This window comes from Zonotrichia leucophrys, chromosome 1 (assembly GCF_028769735.1).
Source record: "Zonotrichia leucophrys gambelii isolate GWCS_2022_RI chromosome 1, RI_Zleu_2.0, whole genome shotgun sequence".
NCBI classification, from domain to species: Eukaryota; Metazoa; Chordata; class Aves; order Passeriformes; family Passerellidae; genus Zonotrichia; species Zonotrichia leucophrys.
Window position 1 is genome coordinate 13,940,886 of NC_088169.1, and position 20,807 is coordinate 13,961,692.

At 37.5% G+C, this 20,807-nt stretch overlaps 1 protein-coding gene across 1 annotated transcript in view; it reads right to left on the reverse strand.

Moving 5' to 3' along the window:
* The window catches only part of POLA1 (DNA polymerase alpha 1, catalytic subunit), a 184,202-nt gene that overhangs the window by 35,284 nt on the left and 128,111 nt on the right, over positions 1-20,807 (reverse strand). Inside the window, 1 exon segment of the mRNA XM_064707038.1 lies at positions 6,033-6,129. Within this exon segment, the coding sequence (XP_064563108.1) occupies positions 6,033-6,129 (97 nt within the window).

Here is a 20,807-nt window from a genome sequence, read left to right on the forward strand (position 1 = left end):
TCAGTAGGTTTTGCTTTCCAAAAAAGTAAGATTTAAAACCACTCAAGAAATCTCAAGAAATAGTGAACTCAAATTAAAAAGACAAAAGTTCACAAGTCTTTCGCTTCAAAACAACGCATTAAAGAAAAATGAAGAAGTGCTTTTGAAGAAAGATTAAATTCTTGAAAATTATTATTTTACAGTCCAAACAAGATGATTGGAAGACAAAGTACTTGACAGCAAATGTGCAGAGGAGCTTTTATTTGCTTGGATGTGGAAATCACTACAGTGAACTGAAGTCTTAGTGATGGTGCCTGGAGGTGTGATGCCATCAGAAATGTTTTTTTATTGAACTGCTCCTTCTGAAAAGGAACCGGCCAGGTTTCAGCTGCTGCCATCTCACAAATAAATGCACACACACAGAGACACACCTAGATAATAGATACAATCTGTCCTTATAGTCCACTGGAACTCACATGTAGAAAACTGTATCCCCTTTCTTAACTACTGCAACAAGCACTTTGCTGTAGTTTTCTGTCTGTATATTGATAAAAACATGGAAAATTGTTCTGATTTACAAAAAGTCTTCCATTAAAAAAAAAAAACAACACTCCCGTCTGCTACTTGACACACCAAGTTATGAACACAGTGAGGAAAAACATTCACCACTGAACTGACAGGATTCACACAAATATTCAGAACTGATTTTTTTTTACATCTAGGTCTAACAGCCCAGAAGAGTTTCTTTTTTCCCCAACATAATTTTTCAGTTTATTCATCCATAAAGTAAAATAGGGATTTTTGATGTTTGCATGGAAGGGTGAAGTGAGGTGCAGACAAGAAGCTGTAATAAAAGCATGAAAACATCCTTTGAATATGCATTTGGTTTTACAAAACCACAGCCTGTAAGTATATGATCAAAACAATTACATTCTATTTCCACAAAGTGGCATATACCTCAAAGATGTAGGTCTCCCTGCTACACAGGAATATTTAACTGCTCTTCCCAAAGTTATCTTCCTCCCACCCTCACTTTCTTCTGCTTATCCATTAAGAGGATATGCTGAGACTTTTCAGATTCAAACCTCCATGGGTTGTTAAATATATTCTGGGAAAGAATCCACCACAGCAGCTCTGCACTTTCTGTCTCTGAAACACTCAAATATCTTGCAAACAACATTTGTGACCTTCCCTCAGAGAAATGGGGCAGCTGAAGGGCAGTAGCTTCCAGCCCCTTTCTACTGTATGGAACAGACGAGGATCCTATTTCCCCAAAAAGATCACAGCACCAGAAACAGCTTCAGGGATACTAATGCATTGGGAATAAGTAGATTGCAGCATCCTTAAGTTCTATTTGATGTCAGATGATGTCAGGGGAAACTGGAGACATCTGTGCAAGGCACAGTAGCTGTAGTGACTTTATGGGGGTTCCATTTCTCTTCGCTTTCAGAGGTTTTCATTTTACTGTAGCAGAAGCAAAATGAAAACAGTAATATCTTTGAATACCTAACAATATCAATTTTTGAATGGAATAATGAGATAAAGATTACTACACTCTATTTTGATCTCCTGATGACATAGCCATAAAAAGACATTGGTTTCCACTCTGAAGTTAGAGCACAGAGAGTGAGCATACCTCTGTATTTGAACCTCAAATGTTCAAAATCACTGATAGTTGGCCTAACCTTTTTCATCTACATGAAGAGAGGATGCTACTCCTTTGCTACTCCTGCTGCTTTTCACTGCTCTGCTTGCTCACCTAAGTAGCAATGTCTGATTAAACCCACAGCCCAGCTTTAAAACCTGTTAGAAAGTGCTGAAAACATGCTGAGTATGGTGCTACTCACAATAGAGCATTTTTTCCCTTTTAAGATTAAAAAAATAATTGAGAACAAACAGCCCTTCTAGTATCACTGGTATCTTAAATTAGGGGCTTGGGAATACCAATATTAAAAATTAAACTGGTTTTTAACCTAATACTAACTGTGCAACAGTTCCTAATTTAGAAAGACAGCCGAGAATTTTCAGAATTTCACTTTTTGTAGTATGGCAACAAAGAACCTTGCACTGTATTACAATGTTAACTCCATTAAATTGTATCATCATAACAGACCTTAAACTTCCAGATGAAAGGAAACATCAGTATGGAGGAGAAATGCTAGTATTAATAATAGGACAAAAGACCCATAAATATATAATCCAAATATTCCTGAGTGGTATAATTGAATGCTAACTTTAACAGTCACTGAAACAAGAAAACATCACATAGACCAGTCAGCTTATTCTTGATTCTTACAGGAAAAAGATGGAACAATATCTAATGATTACAGTAGATCCCAAATAAAACATGAGTGAATGATGTTCTAATCACCACACTAGTATAAATAAGCAGAAGTAGAGTCTGTAAAACATATTAATTAATCCTTTTGCTGTATTCCTCTGTGGTAGGCCTGAACTACTGGAGGTCTAGGAAAAAACCCAAGAAACAAAAACCAACCAACCAAACAAAAAAACCAACCACCAAACACAAAGAGAAGTGGAAAACTCTCCTGCTGTTCCTCCACAAAACAGGTTAGGAGTTGAAAGAGACTTAGAATACAGCATTGCATGTTTTAAATATGTAAAACTCACTAAGAGAACAGTGTATCACCCATCGTGTACGGAATAAGCTTCAGAAAGCAAAATTCACCTCAGATACCAAAACCAGCTCTCTACAGTAAGTGCAGTGAAAACACCAAACACCACAAGAATCTGTGTGTACAGCTTGCCAAGGTGGAGAACCTGCATTGCCAGAGGATTGTTAAATTTAGCCCATCTGTAAAAAAGTAGGCTGTGGTATTGATCCTCTAGCAGGGAAAGGAAGCAGCTTGGATATCTTTTTGAACTCCCACGGATTTCACAATTATTATTTTAGATTTCATTTCAACAAATAGTGTGGGTCTTCAGTATAAATAGCTGAACAAACACAACCTGCTCTGTAATTAAGATTCTGTATTTTGAAGAGGCAAGAGCAGAAAATGCAACTGAACTAGTAGCAAAATCTCAAGGTTCTGAATAAGACATGAATTCCTTCAAATTACAGTGGAAAACAGATTTATATCTTCAATCTCTAGCCATCAAAACTTTTTTCTTTTTAAAGAGAACATTCCAAGACAAGCTGCTAATAGGAATAAACAGAATCTACAAAAAAAGAAGAACTGGTGTTTAAAAATTCAGGAAAAATGGCAGTAAGAGGTAGAAACAACCAAGTCCCTGCAATTTAGGCTTCAAGAAACAATGACCCAAAACAAAGCAAAAATTCTCCCCAAACCAAAATCAAAACAACAGTCAAGCAGTGGTTTAGTCACATACAAAGAGGAGACTGAAAATACCAAAGACATACAAAACCTACATTTAAATTTTGCCACCATTTTTGACAAAGACACTGATCACAGATCAAGGACAAAATGGCTTGTGAATGATGGCATGGAAACAAAATCTTTTTTGTTACAAGGGAAAATAAATTCTAGCTTCATGTTATAAAGGGGAGTTCACCAGATTTTCATTTCAGACCTACAACAAAAATTGTACATGAAAATTATTTAATCCTACATAAAGTGTAGTATATCAGCAAAATATGTTACAAGAAAACAGAGGACACTGACACAAATATCCATGGATAATAACTGTCAAATTCTGCATATACTGTAGAAAAATATCCTCTTGCCAAAAGAGATATGAAAAACAGGACAGAATTATACATCGGTTTACCACACCCACAAAGCCAACTGCTTTGAAGAGAACCAATTGTCAAAGGAAAATTGAGAGATTTAATTTATCTGGCCTTGACTCCTGCTGCAACACCAAGACTGAAATCACTGGCTCACTGAAGAAGATAATAGAATAATTTTCAAACAGCTACAAAAAAGTGAAAAATACACCATGCTGAAAGGTTAACTGTCCAAGAGAAAAAAGACCTACTAGAATTCTTACAATTCTTTAAGAATTACTCTGAAAACTAATTTTATTGAACTTAGCAGTCAGGGTCCAAGAAAGATTTTCCCATTAAAGCAGAAGGTGGTAAATTATGTGGATTCAGAAGCCACCATACTATTTTTCAGAGAGAATTTATTAACCTTGAAGTCTAATATTATAAATGAGATTAAGCAGTCAAAAATTAATGAAACCAGGAAAATTAAGTAAAACAAGTGCCATGAGCCTGAGATATGAATAAACCCATGATTCTGAAATGACAGGAAGAAAAGAAACCCTCTCAAACCTCAGGATTTCTATCATTATTTCAGTAGAAGCTGATGATATGAACAGCTATGAACAGGGTGTAGGTGGCTCAAGAAAGCACCACAAGATCTAATTCCAGTAAATATACAGACCCAGCGTACAAGACACTGGAGAGACACCATCTGAAATACAACATAATTTCTAGATTTTCATACTCCAAAGATTAATTCAACCTAGAGAAGACTGCACACAAAGGTGCTAAGAGGAAGAATCACACAGCAGAGACCAATTCTTCTTAAAAAAAGCTAAGAGTGTCTCTGCCTTAGTTGCAAACAAAACAGAGATGTCATCACTGTTTCCAAAAGCATAGCAGAGAACATCAGGGAAGTAAAACAAATATTTAGTGAATGGCCATAAAATAGCCACAAACAAGTTAGAACATGAAAATTATAGTGAATTTTTAGTCATCACAGATCAATAGGCTGAAACGCATTTTGGAATGGTCACAAAAGGAGAAGCACCTTTGAGTGGTGAGAACCACTCACAGGTTTCCAAGTGAAGTTCCAGAAACTTGCAGTCCTGAAAAATGCAGCAGAATGCTGTAGCAAGGGATTGGATGTGATCATCCATGACATGATCTCTACTGATGATTTCTACTCTTATGCCCTTGTACTGGGTGAGAGACCTACACACAGTTTGGTTCCAGCCACCAGCAGCATCCACTCCACAACGTTCCCTCAGTCCATCTTCAGAGATGTATCAGACTGACATGGCTACACATTGGGACCTTCTTGGATGTACAAAGCTACTGTGAAATGCAGGCAGCAGAGTGAGTTCACTGACTTAGACCAATCAGGAGAGGAAATGAGAACCTCTGCAAGAAGAAACATAAGTCCAAGAGGCCAAAAGCAGCCTGTTTGCTTATTTGAGCAGGTTTTAGCTAAGAGGTTACATTATTTTCATTTCCATATGTGGCTTATCAAAATAACATTTAGAAATACTGAGTTTTATTTAATCTCTTTTCATCAGTCAGTAACTTAAGTGCAGATGCAGGGCAGGGGTGGGGATGATTTTGACAGCAGAGCAGCCATCAGAACACAGACAGTCCCAACAGCAGCACCTTTTCCCCAGAGGCACCTCCAGATCCACGGAGGACACAGCCCAGTGCTCTCTGTGGACATCATGCTTCAGTGGTGGGACCCAAACATGCCTTTTTTCACAATTCCAAGCATTAGCCCACTCTCAGAAATGTTCTTCTGTCAGCTTGAAAATCACTTAGCTGCACAAAACCCATTGATCCGTTACAGCTTAGAAATGTCTTAGTTCAGAAATGTTATGGTAATTGGGAGAAGACAAAAAAAATCTTCCTAAGATCAGGTTAATCTGTATTTTATTTTAGAGAGGTCTGCAGACAATTAGCATTACTGCTTTTCTTGTGTCCTCATTTTTTCTCCCTGATAAAAAGTGTCTCTTCAATACTAACAGTTGAATGCAAATTTTAATTATGAACATATTTTAATTAATCTGTTAACTGAAGGTAACATGTCCTTCAAGCAAAGGGATTCTCTAAGCGTGTAACATGCAAGAAAAGCACATTTTCCAAAACACGGTAACTTCAAAAGCAGAAAGGGGGCATATAACATATTCTTAAAGTGGTGAACTCTGTCTGAACACATTCCCCTCTTTTTACAGGGGATTCTTAAATTCATACTTTCTTCTACTTTATGTTTTAGATTACAGCCTCATGGTTGAGATTTGAAGAGTACAGTAGGTCTAGTGTCTAGCAAGCAAATTGCTAGCGCAACATTGATAATTAATTAAAAATTTATCCATACCTCTCTCTTCCTCAGTAACCACTTTATCCATCGCATAGTCCACATCAAAAATGTATCGGTAGAAGCAGAGCTGAGTGTACAGGGCCTTGTCAGAATACTGCAATGTAAGAAGATAGCAATTAAAAACCCAACCCAAAAATGTGTCTCTTGCCTCCATTTCTAAGTCCACTATTAAAAAGTGATTATTTCTATTTGGGTTTCTTCCAACAGTTTATGTTTATATGATCTAGTCATGTCAGCTTTTGGAATTATTATTACAGGGTCCTTATTACAATTCTATACCTTCCTCACAATTTACACCAAACACTTACATGAATCAACTAAACTTGTAAGTTCTTACAGAAACTTAAAATACGTTTATCCATTCTTATAGATACACATATCACAATGATGCCTTAGCAAGAAAACAGAAATCATAAGAATGACAAGACAAAGGAATAATTTTGGTGCTTTAATATATTGTACAATACAATGAACTGAGAAAAAATAATTAACGTCTATTTTTTTATGAGTACAGGTGTTTGTCTGTATTCCCCTCCTCCCACTCCATCTGTGGTTCCTTAATTTGAGAATGTCTCACCCAAATAAGAACAAGCGCATATACACCTTTACAGCTGCATCATCACCTTGCTCTACACATCTGTGAAGGCTACTGCATGTTAGTAATCACACATGCAGTTCAAAAATCTGCAGATGTGTACCTGTAGAATATGCTACTCAATTAAATGGTCTGAAGGCCAGTTATGTCAAGCCTCTCTGCTATTCCTCTAATTCCAAAGTGCACACCTGGATGCTCTCCTACCACTGCCACTGTTCTGTGCTCCAAAAATTGCTTGAATAGACATGAGATTCATCTAGACCACACTACAATTAAAACCTTTCAAGTTCATCTCTTGCACTTTTGTTCCATATAATGACATTCCTCTTCCTGCTGTTTAAGATACTGAATTTTAGATATTGGCGGACAATGGTTCAAGGGGCTGTTCATTACAAAGAATAATATCATTTTAACAGCATCAAATTTGGAAGTAGTGTCCATTTTAATGTATTTTGTGCAGAGATAGACATACCCAAACCTTCAAAGATTTTCTTGATGAGCTATAAAACATAGGATGTGGTTAAACCAACAGGAAACTGCCACGCAGCATACCACTAAGAAGGATCCTGAAAATGCAGTGGAAGAGCAACTGGTAAACTATTTCTGCTTTAGGGAATTCTACTTTAACTTAGCTTTTCAGTCTTCTGCCCATTCAAGCCAAGTTTTGCTACTACATTCAGCTAATTTTACACTTCTATTGACATGCAATAAGTATCCATAACTATTAAGCAAGTCATGTTGAGACATCTGACAACTATTACTACTGCTTAGTTATTTTTTATATATTTTAACAGTATAGTTTTTTTCCACTTCATGTGAACCTATTTTAAAAAAAGCCACACAGAAGCATATTTTATTCCTTATTAGCTATTCTACGATATGCATCATCATTATACTATTATACACCAGTTATTTTTAGTAAATCCTGATTACTGCTTCCTGAAGAAGAAAAAAGGAGGACGACAGCGATTAAGTTATTTGTTTAGTTTTTTAGATTCAGCTGTAATTGCTGGTACACATCTCCCTGACTGCACACATGAAGCAGGTTGAATAGAACACTGAAATTACCTCCTTCATAATAGTTTGTTTTGATAATGTATTGTGTGTCGAGATGATGAGAAACAGTTGCTGTCAATTTGATTAGCCATTATATTTTTATGTTAATTGCCATTATTGGGTCCATTCTGTTTAGTGTCACCATAGAAGCCATACAATGTTAGCATAAATAACAAATTGGAGTAAATTAGGAAGATATATTTTTGCCAATTCATTTTAATTGCCCCTCAGTCCTTCCGTCGGTTAACGCAGCTGTTGACCCATAATAAGCGCTAGGTCAATATAGCTGCTTGTCAATTCAGAAATGCAAAGTGCTGTGTTGCTGGTAATGGATATACAACAACCTTTGCCAGCCAACTGAAGCAAACGAATGACAACTCACACGAAAGAATAAAGCATCAGCTATAGAGTTTCGTGACCTGATATTAGTAGGCAGGCTAATTGAAAGTCACTGCTTAAATGGATAAAGAAAGTACAAAAATCAGTATGCAAAAATGTATACATGCACACATAGGCAGATATATACACACACACGATTTTTTTTTTTATTGATAATGTCCTAGTATCTCCTTCCCTTTAGCTTCCTGTATCTTACACTTAAGTAACTGGTCAAAAACAAAACATTTCAAGATTTTCATGCAATTAAATATTAATATCATGGCATATTTATGAATACAAGGACAAGGCACCTTAAATTTGAAAGGACTTTAAGAACTACTTATATCACCATTTCTTACATTTTCTTAATTTCTGACAATCTGTAGGTTTAAAAAAGGGGAAAAAATCCCAATGCCTAAAACTTTAAAATCAAATAATGTTTAATTTTAACAGCCATTCTTTTGTGTAAATAAAACCCAAGACCCCAGCATTACAGGAACAACTAGAGCTAATTTTGCATCATCATTTATGCATTCTTTCTTCCTTGGAAAGACTGAATGGCGAGCACATGAAAATAAAATTCTATTTCCAAGTCTTTGTTTACTCCATGATGTTTGATTTCTTTATTTCCTTAAGAACTAACTTCTGCAGGTAAGTCTGCTTCTTTCAGAGCTTCCACTCATGGAAAGAACATTTTGTTCTTTTCATGCAACCGAACTATTTTTTTTTAAATTGCATTTAAAACCACAATCAACAGATGAAGGAACAAAAGGTATATATTTTTCATTCAAAGTTATTCACTTCTTTGACAGAAAAATTAGGCTTCTAATATAAAAATAACAGATGCATTAAAAATAAACCATTGTGTTTAGCCAACAAAATATTAATTTAAATCTAGGTTTGAAATGGTTGTAGAACTGTTTCCTGTAGCATCATGAGGCCAACTGCAAATCTCCAACTGCCTTCCCAGGAAGAATTTAAGATTACACAAGATTATGCAGCAGGAAACCTATGATGTCTTATAAGAACTGGTGAGTTATGAACACTGGAAAAGCAAATTTTCCTATGACTAAGCATAAAGCACTCGGTTTGAAAAGAAAATTATCTTGCTCAGCTACCACACACACCAATGTCCACCAGGGCACACATAAGGAAAGGAGAATTCTCAGGAGCTCCTGAAGGACAGTGGTGCCTCCACACACGGCCAAGGCCACCCTGCTCCAACACAACATCTGGCTCAGCATCTGCCCTGCCCCTGCAGCTGCTGGTGTTTGAACAAGGCACTGGGCTGAAGGGAAGCACCATCTCTTCTCCTGTCTCACAAATGCATAAAAACTCAGCTCCAGTGCAAGGTTCCCTTTCACACACACTCCAGCCATACCAGACAGCTCCCTTGCTCCAAAAAAAGTGTAGTCAGAGAGTAAAAAAATAGCCAGTGTCCTCCTTTCCTCCTCTTTTTTAAAACTGCAAAAGCTCAACTTCCAGAAATTAAGGTCCCTGGAAAGACTTAACCACTGGCTGCCATCTTTCTACCCTAAACACAGGGCAGTTTTGAGAAGAAATCAAGATGCACAATCTCCAATCTCCCACCAGCTTTTCTGTTATTTAGGAAGTTTGGTGGCAGCTGCATTAAGGTGTTGATATTAGAAGGCTTCTCCCTCAATGCTGGTTAGTTTAAATTACATTCCAAGGAATTTCACTTGGGATGCCTCACTGTCCTTCCTCCTGTTGGGAGGGCACCCAAGAGGGAAACACACCAGCCTCTAAAACCCACTCAGTACTGAAGGGCAGCACAGCAACCTAGAGAATGAGGTAAGAAATCAGGAAAAGAGGGAAAGACAGAAGGAAAAGCTGATGGAAACTCAGAACAGCAAGGCAGCAGAAGACTGAACTAGTGATCCTAGTGCTGATGTTTTACTCATCTGGATGCAGTGCAATTTCACAAAACATCTTTTAACCAGCACACAAAACCTCCATATCTTGAAAGTGTGCATTTAAACAGGTCAGACAACTAGATGTCCTTATTTAGATTAATTTTAGAATCATAGAACAGTTTGGGTTGGAAGGCATCTTAAAGATCATCTAATTTCACCCCCCACTGCCATGGGCAGGGACAGCTTCCACTAGACTGCTTCCACAAGGTTGCTCAAAGCCCATTCCAACCTGGTCTGCAACACTTCCAAGGGATGGGGGATCCACAGCTTCCCTGGGCAGCTTGTTCCAGTGCCTACAACCCTCACAGTAAAGAATTTCCTCAGAACACCTAACCTAAATATACGCTCTGCTAAAATTGTTCCCCCTTGTCCTGTCGTTACCTGCATGAAACTTCACTGTGAATTCCTGCATTAACCAAATACATGATGGTCAATGCTTCTTCAAAACTCTTTACTCATATTACTCCGCAGTCTTTCATTTATTCTCTGGCATCTCCCAAATCCTTATACTTCTCTATAGTCCTGCCACACTCAAAACTCTTTAAGTGTTTTCTGCATCCTCACTTTTTCTGCCCTTCTGCTTTCTTCTGCACCTGACTCTCTCCCATGTCTTCAAGCCCTTCCTATGGTGTATTCTTTGTTTACTGTTGTGTCACCTATGGTTTTAAGGATGATAAAGGTAGTAAGAAATTAAATAAAATCCACCAAAAAAATCCACCATTTAGTTTGCTAACTCTAATAGACTGCTTTGCAAAAGAGATAATTTCCACAGGCTACAGAAGTTATTTGTATTACTTCAATTAATTATAATACAAAACAGTGGCACCACTTCATTAATCAGCTGCTTGAGAGAGTTACTTTTGTGAAAAGCCTTTTTTATAATTTTGATTAAAAAGAATAGTGGCTCTTACTACTGTGGTATGATTCAGTATGTCCATCAAACAAATCCTTAATATTTTAAAAACAGGAAAGAAATGAAAGGAAACAGAAAAGGAGTCTCTTGGCAGAAAAATGTGTCTTAGGAAGTCTTTCAAGGCTTAGATGTAATGGAGCAAAGCATACAGGAAATACTTCAGTGCTTTGAGAGGCATTTCCTCCCCTCCCCCCCTTAGAAAGATGCAGTAATTAAAACCTAATTATTATCTTCATTTTAAACAAAACCTAAAGTGAATACCAATTAATAACAACATACTAATGAGCATCTGCTGTGATGAAATTGAATATGAATGTGCTGCAAATTTCGGGTAATTTATTTTTTCGGGGAAGTGCCACTGGTCTCAATCCACTGCTAGAAGATTGTATAGACTGCACACATCTTCCATCATGTCTCTTATGTGCAGCAATTCTTTATTTTTCAAAAAAAAGGGCATACTTCAACTTTGTGGATGTTTATATATCCAAATGCTATCCATGCTAAAATGATTTGAAGGCAATCAACTACTGTGTCATGTTTTACACACCTCACATGTTCTTTTAGCAAAGCCAGGGCAGTTGCATTGCACACAACCCCTATTCACCAGCAGATTCTGAAGGCAAATGCTCCTGCATGGCAAGAGCTCACCAAGTGTGAATTCATGTTATACTACACACTCATAATGTGTGTGCTCCTTGCCTCATGCTGAAGTCTGGTCTTCTTGTGCACCACAAAGCCTGGTTAAAACACAGTGCTGGTCTAAGTCAAATAGGCTGAAATAAAGTGCACACCACTTTCACTCAATTCCATTAACAACAAGAGAAGTTTGGTCACCATCGTTCCTGACAGAAGCCTTGGAAATAAAGTAAATAGAGAGGGTTGTGTGTATGTGGTTTCCTTCCTAACCCTCCTAACTATCTACCTGTTCAATCAATATTGGGTTTTTTTAGTGATTTTGACTCACAAAGTCCACTAAAGTAGTAAAAGAAAACTGAAATGGGCATAAGTAGGATTTAGATGGGACGAAATTTTCCCTAGCAGTTATGCTAACATGTATGTATGACAAAAGAAGAGATCTTTACATATACATGCAGGAGTCAATGAAGAGGGAAAAAAGCCCAGCAGAAGACTGGACACTTGCACATTACAAGATTTTTTTTTTCCATTAAGTAATTGAAATGAAAAGAGCTTTTCCTGTTTAAAATCCTGTCTAGCAATTACTGAAAACATTAAAAGCCCTGCTCCTCTCTTCCTTGGAGAGATGTTGCTTTTTAAACAAAAAGACTGCATGTCATCTATGCCTAACAAACAGTTTCTCATTTTAATGGGCTGCAACCCTCTCCCCTGATGCTGGTCCTGTGTGTGCACTACAGCTCATCTGAACATGTAGTAAACCACACCCAACTCGCTCACCCAGCCAAAATTACTCACCTCTTTTCTAATCTGGCACAACACTAATCCCCAAATTCTACTGCATCCTCATGTGGTGAACAGCTGGCACAAGGTGAAACAGAAAACTGCATGGTAGCTGATGTGAACAGGCCAAAATAGCTGCTCCTATTAAGGGAAGACAGGATGTTTCCTGCTTTTAGTTTTGGGCTTGAGTTCTGCCTTGCACCCAGCACTCAAACTCATCTGAGCAGCACAGTTATCACACCTGGCAGTGAAACACAGGTATTAAGTAAGAATCACTCTTTTTCTGGTGTGTGGGAATCATTTGCCTCACATACCTTCAGTATACACTTGTCATTGCAAGTGTTCTTCACTTGGAAATTTTCATCATCAATATGTTTATGACTAATTTTTGATATTACTAATATTTAATACAATTATACATGACACAAGCACATAAAACTTGTGACTGAGCCTTTAACAAGACCAGACACTATCTGCTCTGAAGGAGCTTTTTTGGTAAGAACATTATAACAGCAATTAGTGACTAACAGCAATGACTAATTGTTGGATGAAGCTCTGAGCAGCCTGGTTTAGTGAAATGTGTCCTTACCTAAGGCAGAGGAGTTAACCGTGGATGACCTTTTTTATGTTGTTCTAAAGGCTCTGAACATACACAAAACACACACAGTGGTCAACCACTGACTTACACCTGTAAACTTGGGTTTCTGGTCAAAGATACTTATCATTGTTAATGACAGTGGAATAGAAGAAAAAGGTACAGCAGCCAGGTTTATCAAAGAATTTAAGGCTTTGCATTCTAAATCAGATAAACAAAATATATTTTTAAAAATTAACTTCATCTGTAATCTGCCTCACAGATCTGGAGAGCCTCTAGAATATTCATGTTCTCCTCTGAAAGCAGTGTCATTGTTTAACTGAGGAATTTGCAGACTAATCAGTCTCAATATCCATCCTACACTGATGCACTTTTGGATAGAGATTGTACAGAAATACTCAAAGGTTAAAGTTTGAGGTTTTCCAAGTCAAACCAAACAAATGAGCTTTACTGGACATCTAATGAAAGACAAATATGGCTCTGGAACCTGACTGACCCAACAGCACATACAAGCAGAACTACAAAACTGTATTTAACCAGAAACATGGAACGTTACTCTGGAGAATCACCCCATGCTCCCCAAATCAACTGTATTTTAAGAGTCTCTGATCAAGAATATTTGCATACTTCAAATAAACTTCTGCTTGAAATAAGCAGCACATAGATACTATCCTGTAACATACCTCTCCTTGGTATACAAGACAAATATAATTTTAAAAACCCCTCATGTTTACAATTTTAAGGGAAAACCCCAAGCACTTTCAAAGTCAGTCATCCATTGAAGGATTTCTGGAATTACTTAACCCTTGATAATCTGGGATAAAAAAGTAAACAAAAAAAGCTTGGTGAAACAGAACTGCAAACCATCTCTGTAAAGCGAAGCTCTCATTTTGCTCTGGAGACAAAGCACCATGGCCAAGTATTCCCCAGCTAGCTTAAACTAGCACAGCTCCAGAGCTCTGTCTCATGCTAGAGAATAGATGGATTTTATTCTAGAGAATGGATGGATCTACTCACTGAAGAGCATTCAACTGCAGTTAAATATAGGTCATTCAGCTTATTCAAAAGAGGAAAAATAAACACATGTAAGACCTCTCATCACTGAACAGAATTCTTTTAACTTTCAAGTAATTTCATGTATTTCCATAAAAAAATTGTAAAACCATAGCACTCTTTCTAACAAACAAGAACTGAACTATAAACAACTCACTTCAAAAAAGATGTGCTACTACAATTGCAAGAATCAAACACTCAGGACTCTGCTGAGCTGCAATCTGCATACAAGACCTCCGTCATTACTCACAGAGAATGCAGCACAATCCCTCACAATCCCACGCCTCTCACAGCTGGAAAACAAACCAAGTAGGGCCCAACCCAGAAGACTATATGAAAACACCTTAAGAGGAGTAAATTCTGCCTGTAGGGAAGGAATCTGCATAAGTTACCTCCCAGACCAGAACCAAAAATCAGCCATCTGTCATCCACAGCCCTGCCCCATGGCAAAGAGAGAGAGGCCATCACCAGAGGCCTCCTGGAGGTCTCTGCAGAGTAGGTGCAGAGCTGCTTTTTTACCATTTTATGCAATCTGCTGACATGTTCAAGAATGGTTGTGTATTGCCAAGGATGAGCAAAATACTCCTCATTATCTTTTCTGAGGCACATTTTGAGTCTCCTGTCTGCTTGCAAAAACAGAGGGTGCCATCCCTGATGTTACCCATGGCTCCCTGCAGCTGAACAATGGAAAAAGCTGGTAGAACAAGAGCTGCCCTCACATTCTAGCCTGTTGTACAAGTACCAAGTTACAGTCTGGAAGTAAGAGAAGATATTTCTGTTTAGATAAATTAGTTTAATCTAGCTCAGTACTTGCAACCTTATTTTTATTTACTTCTTTTAGAAATAAAGTTCTTCCTCACTGATGGATACACTTTACACAAACATTTGGCATTTGTCCGCTATCCAGAAGCATACACAGTAAACCTGTGTAAGAAACCTGCCTTATACATATTTATTTAAATTAGACTTTCATTAAGAAATGGGTAATGTTGCATTTCTTTTCCACAAAATAATGTATTAATATTTGTGAAAATCTTTTTTGGCAGAATCTTGATTATCATTTGACAAGCACAAGTAAATAATTTTAAAATGGTTTATTATTTAATAAACAGCATTATAAATAGGCTAGATACACAAGCAAATAAACTTGTCTAAATATGTTTTAGATGTAAAATAATGCATGTGAAAACAAAATAAAAAGTATCACTTACAGTAAGGGAACTAAAAATACTGCTTTGGATTACAGCATTCCTGTTTTCCAAGACTTCAGGAGTTGACTCCCTAAATTCTAGGTATTACAAGAGAGTAAAAAGTTTGAAAAGAGAGGTCTTCACCTTCACCTCCTAGTTTCTCACTTTTTAACAAACTATTATTTGAGCTCAAGTAAATAACCTGAAGCAAGATTTGATCTGATGTCTCTGGAGCACCTCCTTAGACTTTAACAGAATGGCTCCACTAAATGCTAAAGGACAGTAATGTCACACAGATGACAAAGTACAGGACAGCATCTTTTCTGCTAAGATCAGTTGTGCAAAAAGACACATGTCAGTGACTTATGAGGCAACTTTCAGCTACCCAAGGGTCAAAATCAATCAACACCTTAGGTACCAGACAACTCCACTGAGATTCCAGCTACTCCTCCCACATGTAAGTCAATGTGATGGAAGATTTCTCCCCACACACTTTCCTTTCCAGGTAAAATACATCTTCTCTACACACATCTCTGGCATTGCCTGTCAGTCTAACAAGGTTCTGGGTGGCACATGTTTCACCAGACAATGCATGTTTAAAACTAATTGCCACCACTGTTAAGCTTTTAGACCACTTTGAGAAAAAGCCATAGATTCTGTCCTGTTCTGCGCCCTTCAATTGGGAAATCCAAACATGAAGAAAAAGACACCAATCCTAAGATTACCCACAAAGAAAAAGTGTAAGTCCACCTAAGAACAAGGCAAGAATTAAAAACTTGTAGTTTTTACTTTTACACTTTTTATCCTGGAACATAAACACACCCTACTGACCGATAGGATAAAAAGCATAGTCAAAAGTGTTCTGAATATTCATGTTTCCCTCAGGGGCTAGAATTAAGCTTGGAGATTTTTGCCCTGGACATACACATCTATCTGGGCAGAACTATCTAGTTGTATTAGGAGTTTTGAATGTTCACATTCAGCAAGTGAAGAAATATTAAATTTAATCTCTCAAACTTTACAACAAACTCATACAAATAACAGACAGGAAAACTTGCATGCTTTTTCTCAGCCCTGGCACCAAAACACTAAAGCAGGTCAGGCATTCCTTTAAAAATGAACCATCTTATTTTACCAAATACAAATCTATTATTTTACCAAATACAAAGGAAGGCAGAGAGTAATTTGTGTGGTTCCAAACTGACAAAGCAGGAAGTCTTATGATAAGAGGGCTTCCAGGCAAAAGTCTGTAGGAAGCTCAGGAGCAGTGTCCAAGTGAGGGTGAGCCTCGCAGGAAAACCATGCATCTACTTTGCCACATTCCTCAGTAAATTCTGACCTACAAGCTGGAAAGGAATGTGATATAGTTATTATTAGACTTAGTACCTCCAAGTGCAAGGGATATTTTGTCTATAGGACAGAAGAAAAGCAGCTGGCTATGACTGGAAGAGACAGAACATCCCAGTTTGGCAGCAGTCCGCTGGTCTGAGTAACATTTTTTTCATGATTGGAAGAATTTTCTCATTAGACTACTACTCTTTGTCTTAGAGCACTAGTTTAATAATTTAGAACTAGCAGCATTTAATTAGAAAGATACTTTATGTTTCTGATGATAGCAACCAAAATTTTCCTAAGAAGTTCAACACATCTGACAAGAAATTGTATCAAATGCTTCAAATATTGGACTATGTCCCACAAGAAAAGTTAAAACATGCAATCAAAAAAATACAACATCTGAGCATCTGCAACTTGAGAAGCTTCAATGAGAAGTACAACAGTACAAGACAAACATTCTCACCATAAAGAAACAATACTAAGAGTTAAGAAGTGTTACCAGCAACTTCTCCCTCCATTCTAGTGATCACACAGAACACACAGGTACTTGCAGTACAAAGCTATGTAACCATTCAAGTGTGCTGCAACAGTGAGAATCCATAGCAATGATAAATTGAGAAAGGGAAGAGTATTGGACACCAAGGGTACAAAGTCAAGCAGCTCCCTCACAGGACTTCCTCCCCTCTTCCTCAAGCCTGTGACTGCAGCTACAGCCCTGCTCTAACAAGACAACCCATAAAAACAGGAGAGAGGGAAACAGAATTTCATTAACAGAACAGACACTTCAGAAAGTTTTCAGCAAGAACAAGTGACATCTGAACTTGAATGTTCAGATGGTTCTCGATCATGATGCAATGCTTGTAAAAACATTTGCTAAATCTGGACAGCTCAGATAAAACTGTTGTATTGCTCTCAGAAACGCTCATTTCCACTCGAAGAGGTGAACTTCACCAGATGTCTACAAAAACTCTACAGACAAAAAGAGAAACTGAAGACTTTGTCACATATTGACAACATTTTCATTAGAACAAACATCCCTACCATTTACCTCCATACCCACAAAAAGCAGCCCAATCACAACACAATACAGGTTAATTTTTCTAACAACACATAAAATTGTTTGTAAAGATTCACTCCTCCTCATCTAAGTAACTTATTTGCACCCACAATCTCTGCACACCGAATTTCACCCTCTGAGCAAACACCTTATTTTTCATCAGACACCAAATAGGCCCATCTTGAGACTGCACAGTGACGTTCTGCGCCTCTTCGGGAATCCACAATTTTAGATGCCAGCTAAATCTGCCTTGTGAAAGACTAAAAGTAGAGAGAAGCTAGATTTCAGTAACCCTAAAAAGCAGCTAAGCAGACTGCCTGTCATGTTATGTAGTTTAGAGAAATTCATAACCGATCCAACAGAATAAAAGCATTACTAGGATGATGCTGGCTCTCCCTGGAGCTTCTCCTTCACACACCTCTTTGAGTGTTCATGCTGCAGCAGGGACCCTCAAGAGAACTCATGTTGCTGCCATCACAGTACTCAGTGCTCAGCCATTTTGGCCATTCCACTCTCAAATGCATCTCCAAATCTTTCCCATTTAAAAAAGAAGTGTCTTATACTATACAAAAAGCTTGTAGGAGGCAAAACACAAGGAATCTCACAGGGAACATAAATTATGAATAATTAAGGCATGTAAATTGTTAAGCTAGTTAAGTTGTATTTCTGAGATTTAAAATACAGCCAAATGAAAAAATCAACCTGAAATTTAGGACCAGGGAAAATACTCATAAATGCAAGCAATAAAAATGTCAATCATGTAATTTTAAATTACAGTAAGGCTGGAAAAAAGTGACCTTATCCTTTAGAGTATCATGCAGCACCCCAGTGCCAAAATTACAGGGAATAAAAAGATGAACAAGGAAGAGGACACTCCATTTGAGTAGAGAAAGAACAGACTGCCCAGAGAAGGTGCTCCCAGAGGATTTAGTAACAATACTCTAAAAAGTAAATTGAAAAATGTATTTAGAAAAAGTAAACTGAAAAACTTCTGGCTGAGAAAAAAGTTAGATTGCCTAATTAGCCATCTTTATAAGCTAGACAGAACCACAGGAGCACCTAATAAAATACACTTACTGCAAATCATTGCCATTGTTCTATACTCTTATAACTTTATCCTTACAAAGTTATGATTTTAACATTGTTATTCTTAAATCTTACATAATTAAAAGCTCACTCCAATCCTGCACAGCAAGGCAGCTGATTTCCACATGTATGGCAAGTCTGACACACAAACAGCAGCCTGCTCATGTTGAGGCTGGGTCTGTACCACACATCAGGGCAGGTGACAGTGCACCTGAACCAACAGCAAAAGAATTCTTCAGAAAAAACACAGTTCCCCTTCAGCTCTCCCCAAGGGAAGTCTTTAGGGCTTTTCAGCTTCATGATAAAACCAAGACTGTTGCTAGTAAGGATGCACAGATGTCAAGGACAATATAGCCAAATATAGCCAGTTGGGAAAGTTTAGTATTACCCTCAATCTCACAGCTTTTACAGCAGACACTTTTTTTCATGGTCTTTTCATTACAGCCTTTCATCTTTATTCACCAAATTTATATATCCCACTCAATTTTATCTTCATTCCACTGTATAATTCTGCAATGGAAATTGTCTCTTGAAAGGATGTCATCTTTAATACATTGTTTCTTCACAAGGCTTCAAGACTGTATTATCTACATTAGGTAATCAATAACTTTTTGTTCAGTGATACACTGAATGTATTCAGTCCAGAACTGTCAATTCTCTTGTTAAGGTTTACACAAGTACAAGGGAAAACTGCAAGCTCAATTTTTTTCTTTTTTTTTTTTTTTCGAAAAGGCTGGGGGAGTAGTGGATTTTTAAAAAGTATTTGTGTAGAAAACAATTAATAACTTTATACCTATAGTACAACTAACTAGAGGAGCTGTCTCAAGCAGAAAAATAATTTTTATACTAGCTAGCTCATTGTTTGGAGCATGTATTTCAACATTTGGAATGAGGAATGGAGCTGAAAGCTGACTGGAAGACACAAATTAGGTTAGATAACAACAACCTTGTGTAGAAGCAGGAAAGCAGCCAAACCTCATACTATTTATTATCCATGACAACAGGCTGTTTTGTTAGGTGAGGATTTTTGAGTGGTTTTCAGCAAGGGGAAGAGCATTCCAGCCTTCTCAACCTTATAGTGAGCACTCATCTGCATTATGCACTAGCTGGAACCTTTGAGCTCTTTTAACAAGATCACCCATGCAAAAATCTAGACGGCAGGATTAGAGCACTGATGAACAGTAAAATAAAAAATGGAGAAAATGGCAGCATTTTCTTATCCTTGTGGAAGTACTGAAAGGTATTCTCTCTGTTTCTGCTGCCTGAGTATGCAGAAGCATGACACCCAACAAATCATCTAGGTCATGAAAACAGGGTAACCAAATGCAGATGTGCCTCTTCAAGCAAGAAGTTTAAGTATTTCTGTCAATACATCCAACTCACAAGCAACAGGAGATAACCTACAGAGCAGAAAAGCATTTCCCCCACATATCTCATCACAGGGTTATCAAAAAACCTAAAGGTTTCCACAGGGTTGTGCAAGTTCTCAAAAGGAGTTTTGGATTAATGAGACAGAACGTGAACATTTCAGTTTTGTCCAGCACCACGTGACTAAACAAGACAGCCTACTCTTCAGCTCAAATCATGCTGAAAGTTTCACCTAGCACCATAACTGTTTTATCAAAACCTGTTCAAAACTTTTCCACAAAGAAAACATAGGACAAAAAAACCCATTTCATGATGAAAACTGTTACCATTATAAGTTAGTTCCAAGAACACAGCTCTAACAAATGCTGTTTCATAGCTTCTGTAACTTTCTCCACTTCCTTATGCTCTAGAAGGGATGTCATTAGCTATATCATCAAAATATCAGGAAATCCAAAATGGTGGTGAATTAATTTCTTCACACTTCATGAAACACCCTCGTATGTAACAACCAACTCACAGGAACTAATCTGATTAGAAGGTAATTCTTCTCCACTAGCCATTTTCCCTTTGTTCTACAATCATTCTCAATTGTTCCACAATTGTTCATCCTTGAATTATACTCCTAGTCAGTTTCTGCACAAGAGATCAACGAAAACCAAAAGATTCTAAGGAGTTCCTCATGCTGTACCCATCCTTAGTAGGGAATAAAGTGTTATCTTTCAGAGGAAATGAAGGTGGCTCACAGCCACTGAAGGTCCTGTGGGCACCTTCTGATAAGTTCTGGTGGTTTATCCTC